General features: G+C 37.6%; 1 protein-coding gene across 3 annotated transcripts in view; it reads left to right on the forward strand.

The window, feature by feature from the left end:
* Window positions 1-15,202, forward strand: part of Efr3a (EFR3 homolog A) — a 91,759-nt gene that overhangs the window by 66,988 nt on the left and 9,569 nt on the right. For all 3 annotated transcript variants that reach the window (XM_036207940.1, XM_036207939.1, XM_036207938.1), the window contains 7 exons: window positions 1,236-1,408; window positions 1,810-1,885; window positions 4,123-4,284; window positions 4,728-4,859; window positions 5,866-5,933; window positions 6,831-6,958; window positions 12,670-12,761. In XM_036207940.1, the coding sequence (XP_036063833.1) occupies window positions 1,236-1,408; window positions 1,810-1,885; window positions 4,123-4,284; window positions 4,728-4,859; window positions 5,866-5,933; window positions 6,831-6,958; window positions 12,670-12,761 (831 nt within the window). The remainder of the gene's footprint in view (window positions 1-1,235; window positions 1,409-1,809; window positions 1,886-4,122; window positions 4,285-4,727; window positions 4,860-5,865; window positions 5,934-6,830; window positions 6,959-12,669; window positions 12,762-15,202) is intronic.

Consider the following 15,202-nt stretch of genomic DNA (forward strand, 5'->3'; position numbering starts at 1 on the left):
TACAATCTTGCATCTAAGCTGTTAACACCCAGTATACTGGATACACAGACAAGGAGCTTCCCTTAAACATTCAGGAGGGTGGGATCTCGCAGGGAATTAGCATAGGGAGGATATCAAGGTCAAGTTCAGCAAGCAAGGCAACAGTTACCCAAAATGGGGGTGCCAGGGCCCTACAGGTCCCCCCCCCCCTTTTACTAAAAAATGAGTTTCTGATTTAGGTCGCGTGGGACATCAGCAGGTCACCTTACCCATCAAGGAGACACCTGTCCAGGCCACACAGGTGTTCTGTCTTAGGTTGGTGAGCGCCCCCCAGGCATTACCCAGAGAGACCTTTTTATAAGTGTTATTATACTGTTTTTCCTACTTAGGTTCAGAAGAATCTGGTTTTGGTTTTAATTCTCTGCCTGGTGCTTGTTATATAGGATTTTAAATTCACCTGCAGTGATATTTATCAATTCTTTCCCACTTGCCTTTTTTATTTGTTGTGTCTTCCTTAAAAACATCTTCATATTCCAAGGACTTAAACACTATTGATTCACTTTCCTTATAAAAGTTTCTAAGATTTGGCTCTAATTCTTTATAGAAAACAAATTTTATAAATATTACTATATCTCCATGCTTTCCATCCTATTTATACCATAAGTCAGCTTTGTGACTCCTAGTGTCTTTGAATTCTTCTGTGTTGTGGTTTTTAAATGTTTAATAGCACTTACATATATTCATTCTCCTTCAGAGTCTGAAAATTGGAGAAGTTTAATACTATCATGAATGTCAAATCGAGTAACAAAATCCAATTTTCCAAACTGAAAATATGTCCTGTTCCCCGGGGGCTTCCTTTAAAACAATAGTTTTCAGGGTCAGACTTTCCACCTGCTCTCCCTATATCTGTCCCACGATCCTTATATGGTTCACCCTGCCTGTGCCGTGGCTTTCTCTGTGGAAGGGGGGATTAGCCTGCCTCACAGAATGTGGTACAACAGAGTTGACAGATGTGCCATGCTTGAGTTGAGCCTGAACAGATGTGTGCTGTTCAACTTATTCTTGTTACAAATGACGCTCTTAAAATAATAACTTCTTGACTACCTTACACACTTCCTCTATATATTTCTCCTCTTGGATTATGTCCATAGTTTCTGATTCTCTAAATTGTGATAAAAAAAATAATAATAATGTGAGAATTTTGCCTAAGAAGGACTCATGATACCATTGTTTATTGATTTTCCCCTTGTATTTAGGTGACTTCTGGATACAAAGCCAAGACAATTGTTACTGCACTGCCTGGGTCCTTTCTGGACCCTCTGTTATCACCATCCCTCATGGAAGATTATGAGCTGAGGCAGTTAGTCTTGGAAGTAATGCACAACCTTATGGATCGCCATGACAATAGGGCAAAGCTCCGCGGCATCAGGTAATCCTCTGGTCTACATGAGAGTTTTCAGTTTTCTTAAACAGTGTGCTGACATCTGTGTGCGTGTGTGCGTGTGTGTGGGTCGTTAATTGGTGTCATGACTTATTAATGTTTTAAAATAATGTATTGGAGTCATTCAGTTTGCTCTGCAGAGTGCTAATCTAGTAATTACTATTTATATTAATTAAAAGCTATTTTGCTTTAAGCACTATGAATGAAGATATAATTCTTAGTTAAGCGTGGTAATCCAGTAATACCATTTCATATAAACATTTAAAATGTAAATGTAGATGTGAGTGTCACCATTCAAACTCCTGAGTTCAAATATAATCCTCCATAAAATACAAGATATTGTAGCCAAATGTGGTATTCATTAAAAATTATTGATATATTGTTTCTAGAATAATACCAGATGTGGCTGACTTGAAGATAAAAAGAGAAAAAATTTGTAGACAGGATACAAGCTTCATGAAAAAGGTAAGGTCATTGTTTAAAGGTTTCTGAAATGTAGCTTGTAGCCCTTTAAATTGTCAGATGGTTTTATATTGATCTGTAGGCTTAAAATGAGGCCATTTTGGAGTGAAAGACTTCTCACTGCCAACATCTGCCTGCCTTATATGCCACAGCCCCAACTGTGACTCCTAGAGCCTGTGTTTAGATGTAGGCTCTTGAGGGGATATGAGTATCCCCATAATTCCTGCCCTGCTGTCCTTGTGAGCCAAATATGCGTACTGGTTTTACTTTAGCAGCTCTTGTATAGACAGCTTCAATTCATCCACTGCCTAGTGAACGAATAGCTGTACCAGTGTATGCTGCCTGTTAGGCATTGTTCTCTATATTGTTTAGGAAATGAGTTAGGCATGATGTCTGCTTTTAACACATGGGTGAGTTTAGGAAACTGTGGTGTCTTGTAAATGATCAAGCTTCTTGTGTAGTTTATAAGTCATCCAAAGCTTGAGCAGGACATTTGGTTCTATCACAATCTTTAATGTCACTGTCTCTGTCATTATGTTGATGTCATGCTTCAAATTAGCATGAATTGTTAGTTAATTAGATTTCTTCAATAAAGTTAATTCTTTTGAGTTCATCTTTATTGTATATTCATCAGAAACGGAAATAAGATTTTATTCATTCTATTTCTTGGTTTTAAGTATTTCTCAGTATTATTCATTTATCAAATTTGTCCCAAATAGCTAATGACTTTAACCATGAATGAATTTTGAAAACTCAATTGATAATTTGGAGAGTTGTATGTATGTATGTACATATATATACTTACACACACGCACACACACACACACACACACACACACACACACATATCTATGATGGCTATAAATATACTGAAACTGAATTCATTTTTTTGTTGTTGTTTCATCAGTAGTAGAAGTAATATTTCTTGGCACTTGATTTTGCTAAACTTGAGGTTCCATGAGTGATAGACTGTTGCACCATTCCTGGTCTGCTATCTTGAAGATGTTCTCTCGAACTTGTGCTTTGATTAAATGACTTACCTGGTAGACCTTTTTTTTTTATTTAAGTATTTCATGCAGGAGTGCTGTATTTATATCATTTCCACCCCTCCCTTTCCTGCTCTAGCTCCTGTTCTCTCTTCTTCCTTGCAAGTTCATGACTTCTTTAATTATTACTACCACATACACATACAGCCTGCTGAGTTCTTTAGTGTAAACCATTCTTAGTTGTTTCTAATTTAGAAATAATCTATTCACATCTTTCCTTCATTGAAATTAATTTTGATAATTTGCCACACTTTTTTATTTACCTTTCCATTTATTTTGTTTGTGATACCTTAACTAACAATTTACAGAAATTTCTACAAAAATGTAAAGAACAACACTGTGTCCTACTATGCAGAAGAAAAGCAGATTCATCAGTATGGACAAGCTTACCTCCAGCATGTGTCAGGCATTTGTGCCTCATGGTGTACTTAGTCTAGGACAATCCAGCCCGATATCCTAGGAGCATCCTAGATACTAAAACTGATTTTCAGTCAGCAAAGCCTTAGCCCTTAAACTTGGCAGCATCTTTTCATCTCCCATTCCTCCTGAGCCTTATGTAGAGAACAGCTGCTCCCATTCAGTGTCCCACCACAGTCCAGCCCACAGTGCCTCACCTTGCAAAAGTGCTCATGTTAATTTAGGAAAAAAACTACTGTTTATTATGAAATATACATGCATATGCATTGTTACTTTACTTATTTTAAAGTGAACAATAGTATAACCAAAAGTATCCATGCGCCTTATTTTTCTAAGTCAGTGCTCTTTTTTTAGAGGAAATCGTTGTTTGGGATTTATATAATATTATTTAGTTTTGTTAGTTTTTGTATGTTGAATGAAAAGAGCCATAAATCATATGTTCTTTTATATTCTTTTTTTCAATTTAGTAGTGTTTTGGTAAAATTCATCTTAATATATTGTTGATATTATGTGTGTGTTGTAAGATAATGCACATTATTTGTTGGCAGACTTTTGAGCTGGTTCCTGTTGGGATGCCATAAATAGTGCTGCTGTAACCAGGCTGGCATGTGCATTATGCTGTGCGATGTCCATTCTCCGTGGCATATCAGGGATTCCTGTGTGATAGCTTCAAGTGATGCAAATGCACTAGAGAACACCAATTTACTGTGGGTAGTCATTGCTCTTGTGTAGGCTACATTGTTAACATAGAAAAGTATTGCTTTCTGTATCTTTCAGAATGGACAACAGCTATATAGGCATATATATCTGGGCTGCAAAGAGGAAGACAATGTTCAGAAAAACTATGAGCTCCTTTATACATCTCTGGCTCTTATAACTATTGAACTAGCCAATGAAGAGGTGGTTATTGACCTCATTCGACTGGCCATTGCTTTACAGGTATGCTTTTATAACTGTCCACTGAAGAAAAATTTCTTTTTAGTGAAACAGATATCACTTACAGAGATGTATGATTATTCAAGAACATGAATTTTGGTTAGCAAGGTTTTTGGTTATATATTCAATTATAGTGAGCAACTGTGTGCTGAAAGTCATTCAAGACCTTTCAGCACATGATGAAAAAGACAGTCATGATACTTCCAGATAAGTGGAAAGGGTGGTCACTAAATAATTATTATACATGTAGCATTGTTTAGTTGGAGTTGAGTGTTATATAATTAAAGGACACCGTGTATCGCGTGTGGACGGACACACACACACACACACACCATGTGTTTTTGTCAGCTACCCAAACGATCTTCAGTTTTCCAGTATATTCGTGGAGAATATGCTGATGGAGTGTGAGAACTAGATCTTTCAAATGTGTTTATTTTCTACTGAAGGACAGTGCAATTATCAATGAAGATAACCTGCCGATGTTTCATCGTTGTGGAATCATGGCACTGGCTGCAGCATATCTCAACTTTGTGAGTCAGATGATAGCCGTTCCAGCATTCTGCCAGCATGTTAGCAAGGTGGGAGACTTTCTTAAACCTGAGTTTGTGTAAAACCAGCTCATTTTTGAGTAGTAATTTTTTCTAACTTTTATATATATATATATTATCTTGTTTATTACATATAATTAAAATAATTCTGCAACATAAAATTAAGATAATTCCTTAAAAATATGAGGTTCTAAGTCAAAGGTATTGTCTGTTTTAGCTGTTACAGTTTTTAGGGTCGTTGTTGAATAGTTTTCTTCTCTCCCATCGAGCAATTGTGAATCTTGTCATTTTCAGCTTTCTTCAGTTAAGTGTTGTGTGTACTGTCTAAGGCAGAGCTGGAGTTGAATGATTAATGCACCATTTTTTATTTTTATCATCTTTCAGTGATGTTTAACTTTCTTCAGTGGTCATTCCACTTACTGATGTGATTTCATAGATATTTTAGAATCCATAATTTAATGTGGCAGAAACATGCCACATTGAAAGTCTTTGTCAGATAACCTCATTTTTATGAGAATTTGAAGCACATCTTGTAAAATGTAGAGGACTGAGTGCATTCTTAAGAGCCAAACTCATTCATCATTTACAGCTCATTTATGCATTTGAGGCATGGGTATTGTCTAAGTGGAGCAGACTCTTTAAGAGTCACCTTCCCCAGGGCACTGGGCTCTGAGCAGCTACTGAGCACACAGTGGGGCAAGTAGTGTGTGGAGGGATTCTAAAATCTGTTTTGAGAAAATGTGTGCTCTGTTTCTTCATACTATGTTTGAGCAAATGTAACACAACATGTTTAATTCCTTCGTATATCTTATTATTAGGCATTTAATAGCTGTTGAATCTTTAGTATCATACAAAAACAAAAGGGACCTAGTTTGAATTCAAAGATAGACTTGTGGTGTTTCATGTAAATGCTTAAAGGTTTTTTTTTTGTTGTTGTTTGTTTGTTTGTTTGTAGTCATTTTGTAAATGTTCACTGCAAGGTCTTAAGAAGCAAGATTTTTAATTTCAATTTTGTTTTCTGTTTGCTTGATTTCAGGTGATTGAAACTCGAACTATGGAAGCCCCTTATTTTCTACCAGAGCATATTTTCAGAGATAAGTGCATGTATGTGGATTCTTTATGTTTGAAGGGAAGGTTGGCTAGAGAGAGACCAGTTGATAATGATTACAAAGGAGTAACTGTTGTTCTAGGTTTATTATCATAATTGTGTCATTTCTGTCATTTAATTCATAGAACCCTTTCCCATACATAGTAAAGTACTTTCACTATATTCTTATAGACTTGCATACAGTCCTGAAAATACAAATTTTATCTCCCTTTTTAGAATGTCATAATATATTTCTTATTTATGGCATTGTTTTGTTGTCTGTTCTCATGTAAATGAACACTCCTGTAACAGTACAATTTTCTTGTTGAAAAATTTCGATAACATAATAACATAAAATTGTGGGTCAGAAACAAAAAAACAAATTCATTTATTATTCTGTCTTCCTGGTATTCCACAGGAAAAAGCACATTGATAACACTTGATTCACACTTTGGGCTCCAAGGGCAGGTGTCTCAGTATTGAAAGCACCAGCACACACAATAACATGGGAAGAGAGCAGGGCACCTCTTGTGACTGGTGTGGGCTTTCTGTCACCATGCTGGTCCTGGGCTTTACATTCATCCTCAGCTCTGTTTTCTCTCTCCTTCCATTTTACTTAGTGTAAAAAATAAAAACTGAGTCTAGTGTCCTTTATGTTTTAATGTTCAATAATGTTCAGACATTAGCAGAGTGACAAGGCTAAGTTTACTAGTGAAGTATGACTGGGAAAAGAGTCCTTCCAAAATAGCAGGGTCTTGGTCACTTAAAATACATGGACTTTTCTGTCATCCCCAGGTAACTTGTACTTCTCTCTAAATATTGAAACCTTTACTGTTCCAGTCCTTGCTGTTTTACTTACTTTTGCCCAGTAATCAATACTGAATGATTGTTATTTTTTTTAATCAACTTGACAGGCTTCCAAAATCTTTAGAGAAGCATGACAAAAGTTTATATTTTCTGACCAACAAGATTGCAGAGTCCCTGGGTGGAAGCGGATACAGTGTGGAGAGGCTCTCAGTTCCTTATGTGCCACAGGTGACAGGTATGATCAGTAACCTTCCTGCCATGCAATGGGCAGTGAAGATTCGTTTTATAGGTATACTACTATACCATGGTTTACTTTTTAAAGGTTACTTTTAATTGTATGTGTATACATGTTTTGCCTGCATGTGTACCATGTTTATACAGTGCTTTGGAACTTCTAGAACCGTTGGAACCAGAGTTATATATGATTGTGAGCCAGCATGTGAGTGCTGGAAACTGAGCTCAGGTCCTCTGCAGAGCGGTTAATGCTTTTAACCAGGAGTTTAAAAAGCCCCTTATTAGTTGTTTTGGTTCTGTTTGTTTGTTTGTTTTATCTTTTATCTTTTTTTAAAGCTTTAAGTGTTTTCTACTTTTTAATATTGCTTTAGAAGCCTTTCTCTAAAGATGTAGATAGGAAATAGGACTTACTGATAGGAATTTCCCATAGGGAAGTCAAGTGGCTGGGTTTTGTTTTGTTTTGTTTTTTGTTTTTTTTCGGGGGGGGGATTTTTGAGACAGTATTTCTCTGTGTAGCTTTGGAACCTGTCCTGGATCTCGCTCTATAGCCCAGGCTGGCCTCGAACTCACAGAGATCCACCTGCCTCTGTCTCCCAAGTGCTGGGATTAACAGTGTGTGCCACCACCGCCTGGTGGGTTTCCTATTATTTTTAATCTATTACTTGTTTATATGTTTTATACTTTAATATTTCTTAAACGAAGAAGCAAAATGTAATCTTTTATCCTGAAACAGTACTGTTGCACACTTGTCGTTTGAAAGACTGCAGACCCTTTCTGAAAAGCCCAATTTTTATGTGTATTTTTTCTTTCTTTTTTTTTTTTTTTTTAAAATAATGTCAGTGTATTTGAAGACAAATTACATGATATCTTGCACTTAAGTTTTTTGTTTTGTTTTGGTTTTGGTTTTTTGAGACCGGGTTTCCCTGTGTAGCTTTGCGCCTTTTCCTGGAGCTCACTTGGTATCCCAGGCTGGCCTCGAACTCACAGAGATCCACCTGGCTCTGCCTCCCAAGTGCTGGGATTAAAGGTGTGCACCACCACCGCCCAGCTGCACTTAAGTTTTCTTCTAAAAATTAGAGTCAGTTTCTTGTACTCTCATATTCAGTTAATTTATAAATGAATATTACATTGGTGGAAGAAGTTAAGATAGATATCACTGCGATACAAAAAGAACTTTGATTCCAGTCAGATAAGTTTATGTATTACTTGCCAAAAGTAATATAATCTTTATATATAGCTGTCACCAGTCTAAAGCTAACCTGGGCTACATAGCAGGCTTTGGCCGCCTAGGCTACATAGTAAGAACTTTTTCTTTAAATAAAAATGAAACAAAACAACAGCAAAGCAAAAAAAATTAAACCATGTTAGAACTCTGTAATTTAAGTTTGTTTTTTGGGGTGGGGGATAAGCATTTAAAATATTAAATAATTTTACTTTGGCTTTAGCTGTCCTTCCTTCAGGCCCAGAGTGTCATAAACCCAGGCAGAAATACAAAGGTAACTCCCCCTGGCAGAGCCTGCCCTGTCCAAAGCCTGCCTTTCCCATAGGACAACCACTCCCTGGTGCTTGTTTAGAAACGGAACTGTGGGCTGTGTTGACGTGCCTGTTGTTAGCTGTAACTTTGCTCTGTGTTCCTCTCCCACGTGTGTTTTATTCCTCTTTTCTACTCCCTGTTGCCGTAAGTAAGTGTAGTTTTCAAGTAGAGTTCTGGTACTTACTTTCACATGTGACTCTTGCTCCTTTTAGTTTCTTCTCACTCAGACAAGTTACAGTCTCTTCCTTAGTGTCTCTTTATACAAGCTAAGAGACTTCTGAATATTTCAGTGCATAATCAATTACATGCCCGGGTAGAAATTCCTAAGTACAAATAGACTTTGATTTATAAAGACTGATGTTTTTAAATTAGTTAGTGTGTGTGTGGACCTTCTCTCATGCAGGAGTCCTAAGAGATATTTTATGGAATACTCGGTTATACTCAATTATTACTTTTTTTCCTGTGTAATAGCTGTCTACTGTTGATTTTGAAAATTATGGGCAGTTCAGAGCAATAAAACAAAAGTAAAAGCAAAACATATTTTAGTGTGTTGAATAGCATGCACCACCCACCACCACTGTAATATTAGCTCCATTTATTATATTTTGTGCCTTGCATTGAGAACAGCACTGTATTCATATTCCTACTTAATCCTTATACTAGCTTGGTGAAGAACATAGCATTTTCTTTTTTACACATGAGGATAATGAGGTTGATAATAAGTAATTTCATTAAATGGCACACTAAATTTAGCTGTCACTGTGCTCTTTTAAATGCATAATAATTTATTTGAGTTCACAATTTTAGTTATTTGTTTGTTTGTTTATTTATTTATTTATTTATTTATTTAGTACACAGAAAAGGGTGCCAGATCTCATTACAGATGGTTGTGATCCACCATGTGGGTGCTGGGAATTGAACTCAGGACCTTTGGAAAATTGAGTTCATAATTGTTAATGAGATCAAAGATTTTGCATGCATTCAGAATGATCCTCATTAGCATTGAGCAATAATTACCATCTTTTTTTTGTTTTTGTTTTTTTGAGACAGGGTTTCTCTGTGTAGCTTTGTGCCTTTCCTGGAACTCACTTGGTAGCCCAGGCTGGCCTCAAACTCACAGAGATCTGCCTGGCTCTGCCTCCCAAGTGCTGGGATTAAAGGCATGGTGCCACCACCACCCGGCTATCACCATCTCTCATTTGAGTCTTATGACTATGAGACCAACCATGTACCACTCTAAGGCCTGACAGCAGGGGTTATAGCTTAGTGGTAGAGCATTTGACTGCAAAATGGTAGAGATGGCATTTTTGTTTCCCCTTTTCTTGGGAGAATGGAAATACTAAGACATTAGCAGAAGGCTAGGTGTGGTGGCATATGCCAGTAATCCCAGCACCCACAAGGCGGAGGTAGGATTACTAGTTTGGAGTGCTTCTTAACTGACCAGGCCTACTGTATGTTAGGCATTGAGGGAGGTGATAATGGAAAGGTGTTAAGGTGTGGGCACTGTCTTCAAGGATTACAATCTCATGGCAAAGCCAGATGAAAAATGGAACAGCTAGTTCTAGAGGAAGAATGGTGATCTGCCTGAAGTTGCTGACCACTGGTAACCACTCAGCAATTTAGTCAAATTAGAATTTGAATGACTGGTGAATACATCTGTTCACTAAATACTGCTATATGGTGACTAGACAGTGCTTTATCTGGAGTCGTTAGAGGTAACTGTCCCATGAAGTAATTAGTGAATAGCTCTAGTGTTCCAGCTCTGCAAACAGAAGCCAAAGCAAGCAAGGGAGGCAAAGGTTCTGAATTTCAAAAGTCAGGTTTTAGTATTTCCTCCTTAAGTGTGGTTTCTCCTGAACCACAAAGCACAGGTGGTTGAACAACTGTGCTAATACTACTCTAGCTGTGTAGGACAGAAGTTTGGTTCATTGTATAATTTGGTTCTAACATGACACCCAGTGAGGCAATTGTATTTCTTAAAGGAGATGATTGGGAAGTGGAATGAAGTCATGCTACATGCTGAATGAATTCCAAAGGGAGTATTGCTAAATTCTGAAGTTACTCTATGCTTTCTGGTACTCTAAAAACAGGCTTCCCTGGTAGAACTGCTTATAAAGGTGTGTCATTGCTCTCATTAGGTAATTAGGCAGTTAACCTGATGTGTGTAGCCTCTTCCACGTCTATCTCTCTTATGCATCCATTATAATTTATGTGTGTGCACATACATCTCAGGGAACTGCGCATTAGTCAGTAGGCTGTACAGCTGTTTATAAGTCACAGCTAGGACAGAAAGTTATTTACTTCAGAAACAGCTCCACTAGCAGGGAAGGAGGAGAGGTGCATTAGGAAGACACATTAGAAGGTTATCACTGGTAAGAGTCTAGGTAGGTAAGAGAGATGAAGATTTCTATAGTGATGAGTTAGAAGTTGGAGATACTAACTGGCATTCAGAAGAGAAGTGAAAGTGCTGGATCCTGGTCAGCCTCCCTGGCATCTGTAGAGTGCCTCCAGGGGCGCCTGCTACAGCCCAGGGTGTTAGTGGTCAAGTAGATCCCTTTTGTCAATAAGAGTAAGACAGGAACCAATTTGGTTATTGTTACCACTTGTCATCTGCACCACAGAAGAAACATTGTGAGCTATGCTTTCCAGACCCTCTTCCTCATGTAGTTCTGAGTGAGAGAAGTCAATGAAAAGTACACACATGGTTCTGACAGTCAGAGAGAGGGACTGTATCCATCAGGACTGAGGCATACAATGGGTAGGCAGCTGTTTCATATGGTTTCTTGAGAATGAGCCCTTCCAAAGAGCTACAGCATGACAGTGCATGATAGCTGTCCTGATCCATTCCAGCAGGGGTTGAATAAACCTCTGATTCTGTGCAATGGGATGCACAGTGTGCTTTCCCTTTTCCTTATATAACTGTGGTTATTAGCTGTTCTCAAAGTCCTGTACTTTCTATCAGTGCTTGAAAGAAGCATCCAGAAGACCTATAGTTATGTGAAAAACTTTCAACCTTATACCTATAATCATAATAAATAACACCAGACTCAGATGCCATCTTATCACCTCTTAGATTTGCTGCTACCATAAAAGTAAAAGTTGACTTGGGTCAAGAGTACCCAGAAAGGAGCCTTACATATTGATAGCTCAATAAACTTATGATACTGTAAATTATTATGGCCATGTTGGAAAACATAATTGAGACTTTTTTTTTTACTGAAATACTAAAAATATAACTACCATATGGTCCCTTAATCCCACTTGTGAGCACACCCAGAGTAATTCAAATCAGTGTTTGAGATGTCTGCGTACCATGTTCCCTACAGCATTCAGTATTCACAAAGTCTAACATACAGAAACAACTGAGGTGCCATCAGCCTGACAGTGATACATATATATACAGTAAAGTGCTATTCTGAAAAACAAGCAGTTTTCACATCTGTATCAACGTGAGTGAATCTAGAGGACACTGGGGGGCATAACAAATACCATATGACCACTCCAGTCACATAGGAAGACTTAAATTCTGATGTTTTACTGCACAACATGGTGACCATTGTTAGTTATTGTGTATATTTCAAATTAGCTAAAAGAGGACTTAAGGCTAGCAAGACGGCTTAGCAGGTAACTGCACTTACTGCCAAGCCTGATGCTCTGAGGTCGATATCCAGAATGTACATGATAGAATGACAGAACTGGTTCCTCTAAATTGTACTCTGACCTTCATATGTGCACCATGTGCACCAGAGTACAGGTGTTGGCATACTGGCACATGCACGTGTGCACACACACACACACACACACACACACACACACACACACACATGCATATCCTAAGTACAAAACAATTTTTAAATGTATTGGAGGATTCTAAATGTTTTTACTACAAAGAGATTGTATGTGTTTAAGGGTAGATGTGCTGATTAACCTTTAATCATTCCAAATTATATGTAGTTCCAACATTGTACTGCACCCTAGGAAAGAACAAAAGCAATTACTTTGCAATTTAAGTAAAATGGGTTGAAAGTTGAGAACATGCTGCTTTAAATGTTTAGAAAGAGCATAACCCCCAAACTCACCTTTCTACATTTTCTTGCAATCTAAAATAGTTATATGACTAAAATGCAATATAACATTTCTGGCTAACAAATAATAGAAGAAAATAATTTTCATTTCAGATGAAGATCGTCTTTCTAGGAGAAAAAGTATTGTGGATACTGTATCTATTCAGGTGGACATTTTATCCAACATTGTGCCTTCTGATGATGTGGTAAGTTGCTGGAAGTTTATGATGGAGAACTATCTTAATATAGTCATTATTTAGAAGAAAAATTTTCCTCTACACCTTAAATGGAAAAAATTACATATCTAAATTATCCCCAAGTCAGTTAAATTGTTAGTAGAAATTAATGTATTTTAATTTTTGTGAACTCATTTCAACTGTCTGTCAAGATGCATAACATTAATATATATTATTAGATTTTTGCATTGGAGTTTTGTATGACAGAAAGCTATAAAACAGAAGCAAAGCTGTTTTGTTTTACTTTAAATATCATATATTATGCATGATCTCTTAAGTTCTCTAAGTCCTGTTTATTTTTTAAAAATTATGAAGTATAAAGTACAAAAGCAGATGGATTTCTGCACCTCCATGAGGCCAAATCCTCACCTCAAAAGTTCCTGTGTAAGGAAAATTTGTTTGTCATTTTGGATATTAGCTATTATGACTATGACTTCATCTCAGTGAACTGCTCCAGGACTGTGGCTGCTTGCACTGTCATGCCTTTGATGCATTCCTCCTGCTTCAGGAGAGGGAGAGCACAGGAGAGTACTCTGTGGAGTCATAGAAAGAAAATCCAGCCAGTCCTCTCTCTCGGCACTTGATTGACACAAAGAATTTTTGATAGCCAATGAAAAGTGACAAATGCTAGCCTCTCAACTTAGCTTCCTCTTCATGATGTATACATTGTTTTCCTGCCCAGCTATTTCATTATTTCTCATTGATACAATATAAATAATTAAAGAAATATCCAAACAAGAAAGTAGGAAACTGAGTTGTCTGAATTCATGCTTTCATTCCCTTAGTTTCTAACCTCTGTCAGTCAGGGAATAAACAACTTAGATCTTCATTGCTATTCAACTCTCCATTATACAGAATTCTTTGGTCTTATCAGTCACTTGTTAGTGGAACTCAAGAGCATTGAAGTGGGCTTCGGAGATAGCTTAGTGGGTAAAGTACTTATGCAAGCAGGAGAAAATACCACCTGGATCCCCAGCACCCACATGAAAAGCCAGGTATTGAGATGGGGAGGTTTTGGGGCTCACTGACCAGCCACCCTAGCCCAAATGGTGAACTTGAAGTTCAGTGAGGAGACCTTGTCTCAAACAAGAAAGTGGAACAGAGGATACAAGGCTGAGTGGATAAAGCACTTTCCAGTTATGCATGAAGACCAGAGTTGGGTTCTCTGGTACCTCATAAAAGCCAATAGACATGGCATCCAACTATGATTCCAGCATTCAGAAGTCAGGGATGGAATCTCTAGGACAAGCTAGCTAACTGGAAGTGGTGAAATCAGGGTTCACCAAGAGACCCTGTCTCAGTACATAATGAAAGTAATCAAGGAAGATATTTGACATCAACTTGGGGCTTCCACACCTGCACACAAGTGGCCTTACACACGTAAGGGATTCTGCATACACATGCACACACAAACATGCAGAAAAAAAGGGTGGTGCTGTTCACATGGGAACCTGACTGGGACAATGAGGGAGTGAAAAGAAGATAGATGATGTATGATGTACAGAAAAGCTGGGATTGAGTTGGCTATGTTTTCACTGATGGAGCAGTACCAGTACCAACTAAGCAGTAACCCAGAACTTCAGCCATTAGCTAGGGGAGCAGTCTCAGGGTGTGGTTATCTGGAAGGAAAAATTTCAGTTGATAGTTTTTTGCACACACTGCCAGTTTCCTGAACTTGACTCAAGGAAGGCCAATTCCCAGGGGTCTGAGGCATTGGTCTTTGTTGGTAGTACACTTTTCACTTAGTACTTCATCCATGCCTTGCATATTCACGCAAGGCTTCCTCTGCCCCTACAGGTAGGTAGAGGAGCAATTGAGGAAGACATCCCAATATCAACTTTTGGCCTCAGCATGCTTGCACTCTCCATCCATGTGCACACATACATGTGCATGCACACAAAATACTTGAAGAGGTTAAAACTCTCCCCCCAAGTCCACCTCATTTTTCAAAGCCACTTTAATATATACATTTCTTATTTGTAAAGAGTATCTTGCTCACTCTTTCAATGAGTGTGAATTTACTCTTGCTACCCTTTTAAGTAAATAAATTTGCTTAGAGCCTTGCCTTCTAGACTTAATTTTAATCAGAAATACCGTATGTTTTAATGGTTGTGTTTTTATATCTCTTTATTTTTTTGTTTTAAAATTAATGTGTTTGACACTTGAGACTGTTGTAAACAATCAGTCTGTTGTAAAATAAGCTGAAAAATATTTACTTGAAGACACTGTACGGAAAAGATTCTCTGAATATTACATTAAAAGTTCATTAATACATTAGCTTTTCAAAGACAGTGTGCTGAAGATGCTCAGTCACATACATCACACACTAGATGTTTGATAAGTACAATTTAGTGTCATATTTACTTGAGTACACTTGAGTTTCAAACTTAGGGGAATATGCTTTTGTATAT

Source organism: Onychomys torridus, chromosome 16 (genome assembly GCF_903995425.1).
Source record: "Onychomys torridus chromosome 16, mOncTor1.1, whole genome shotgun sequence".
Lineage (NCBI taxonomy): Eukaryota > Metazoa > Chordata > Mammalia > Rodentia > Cricetidae > Onychomys > Onychomys torridus.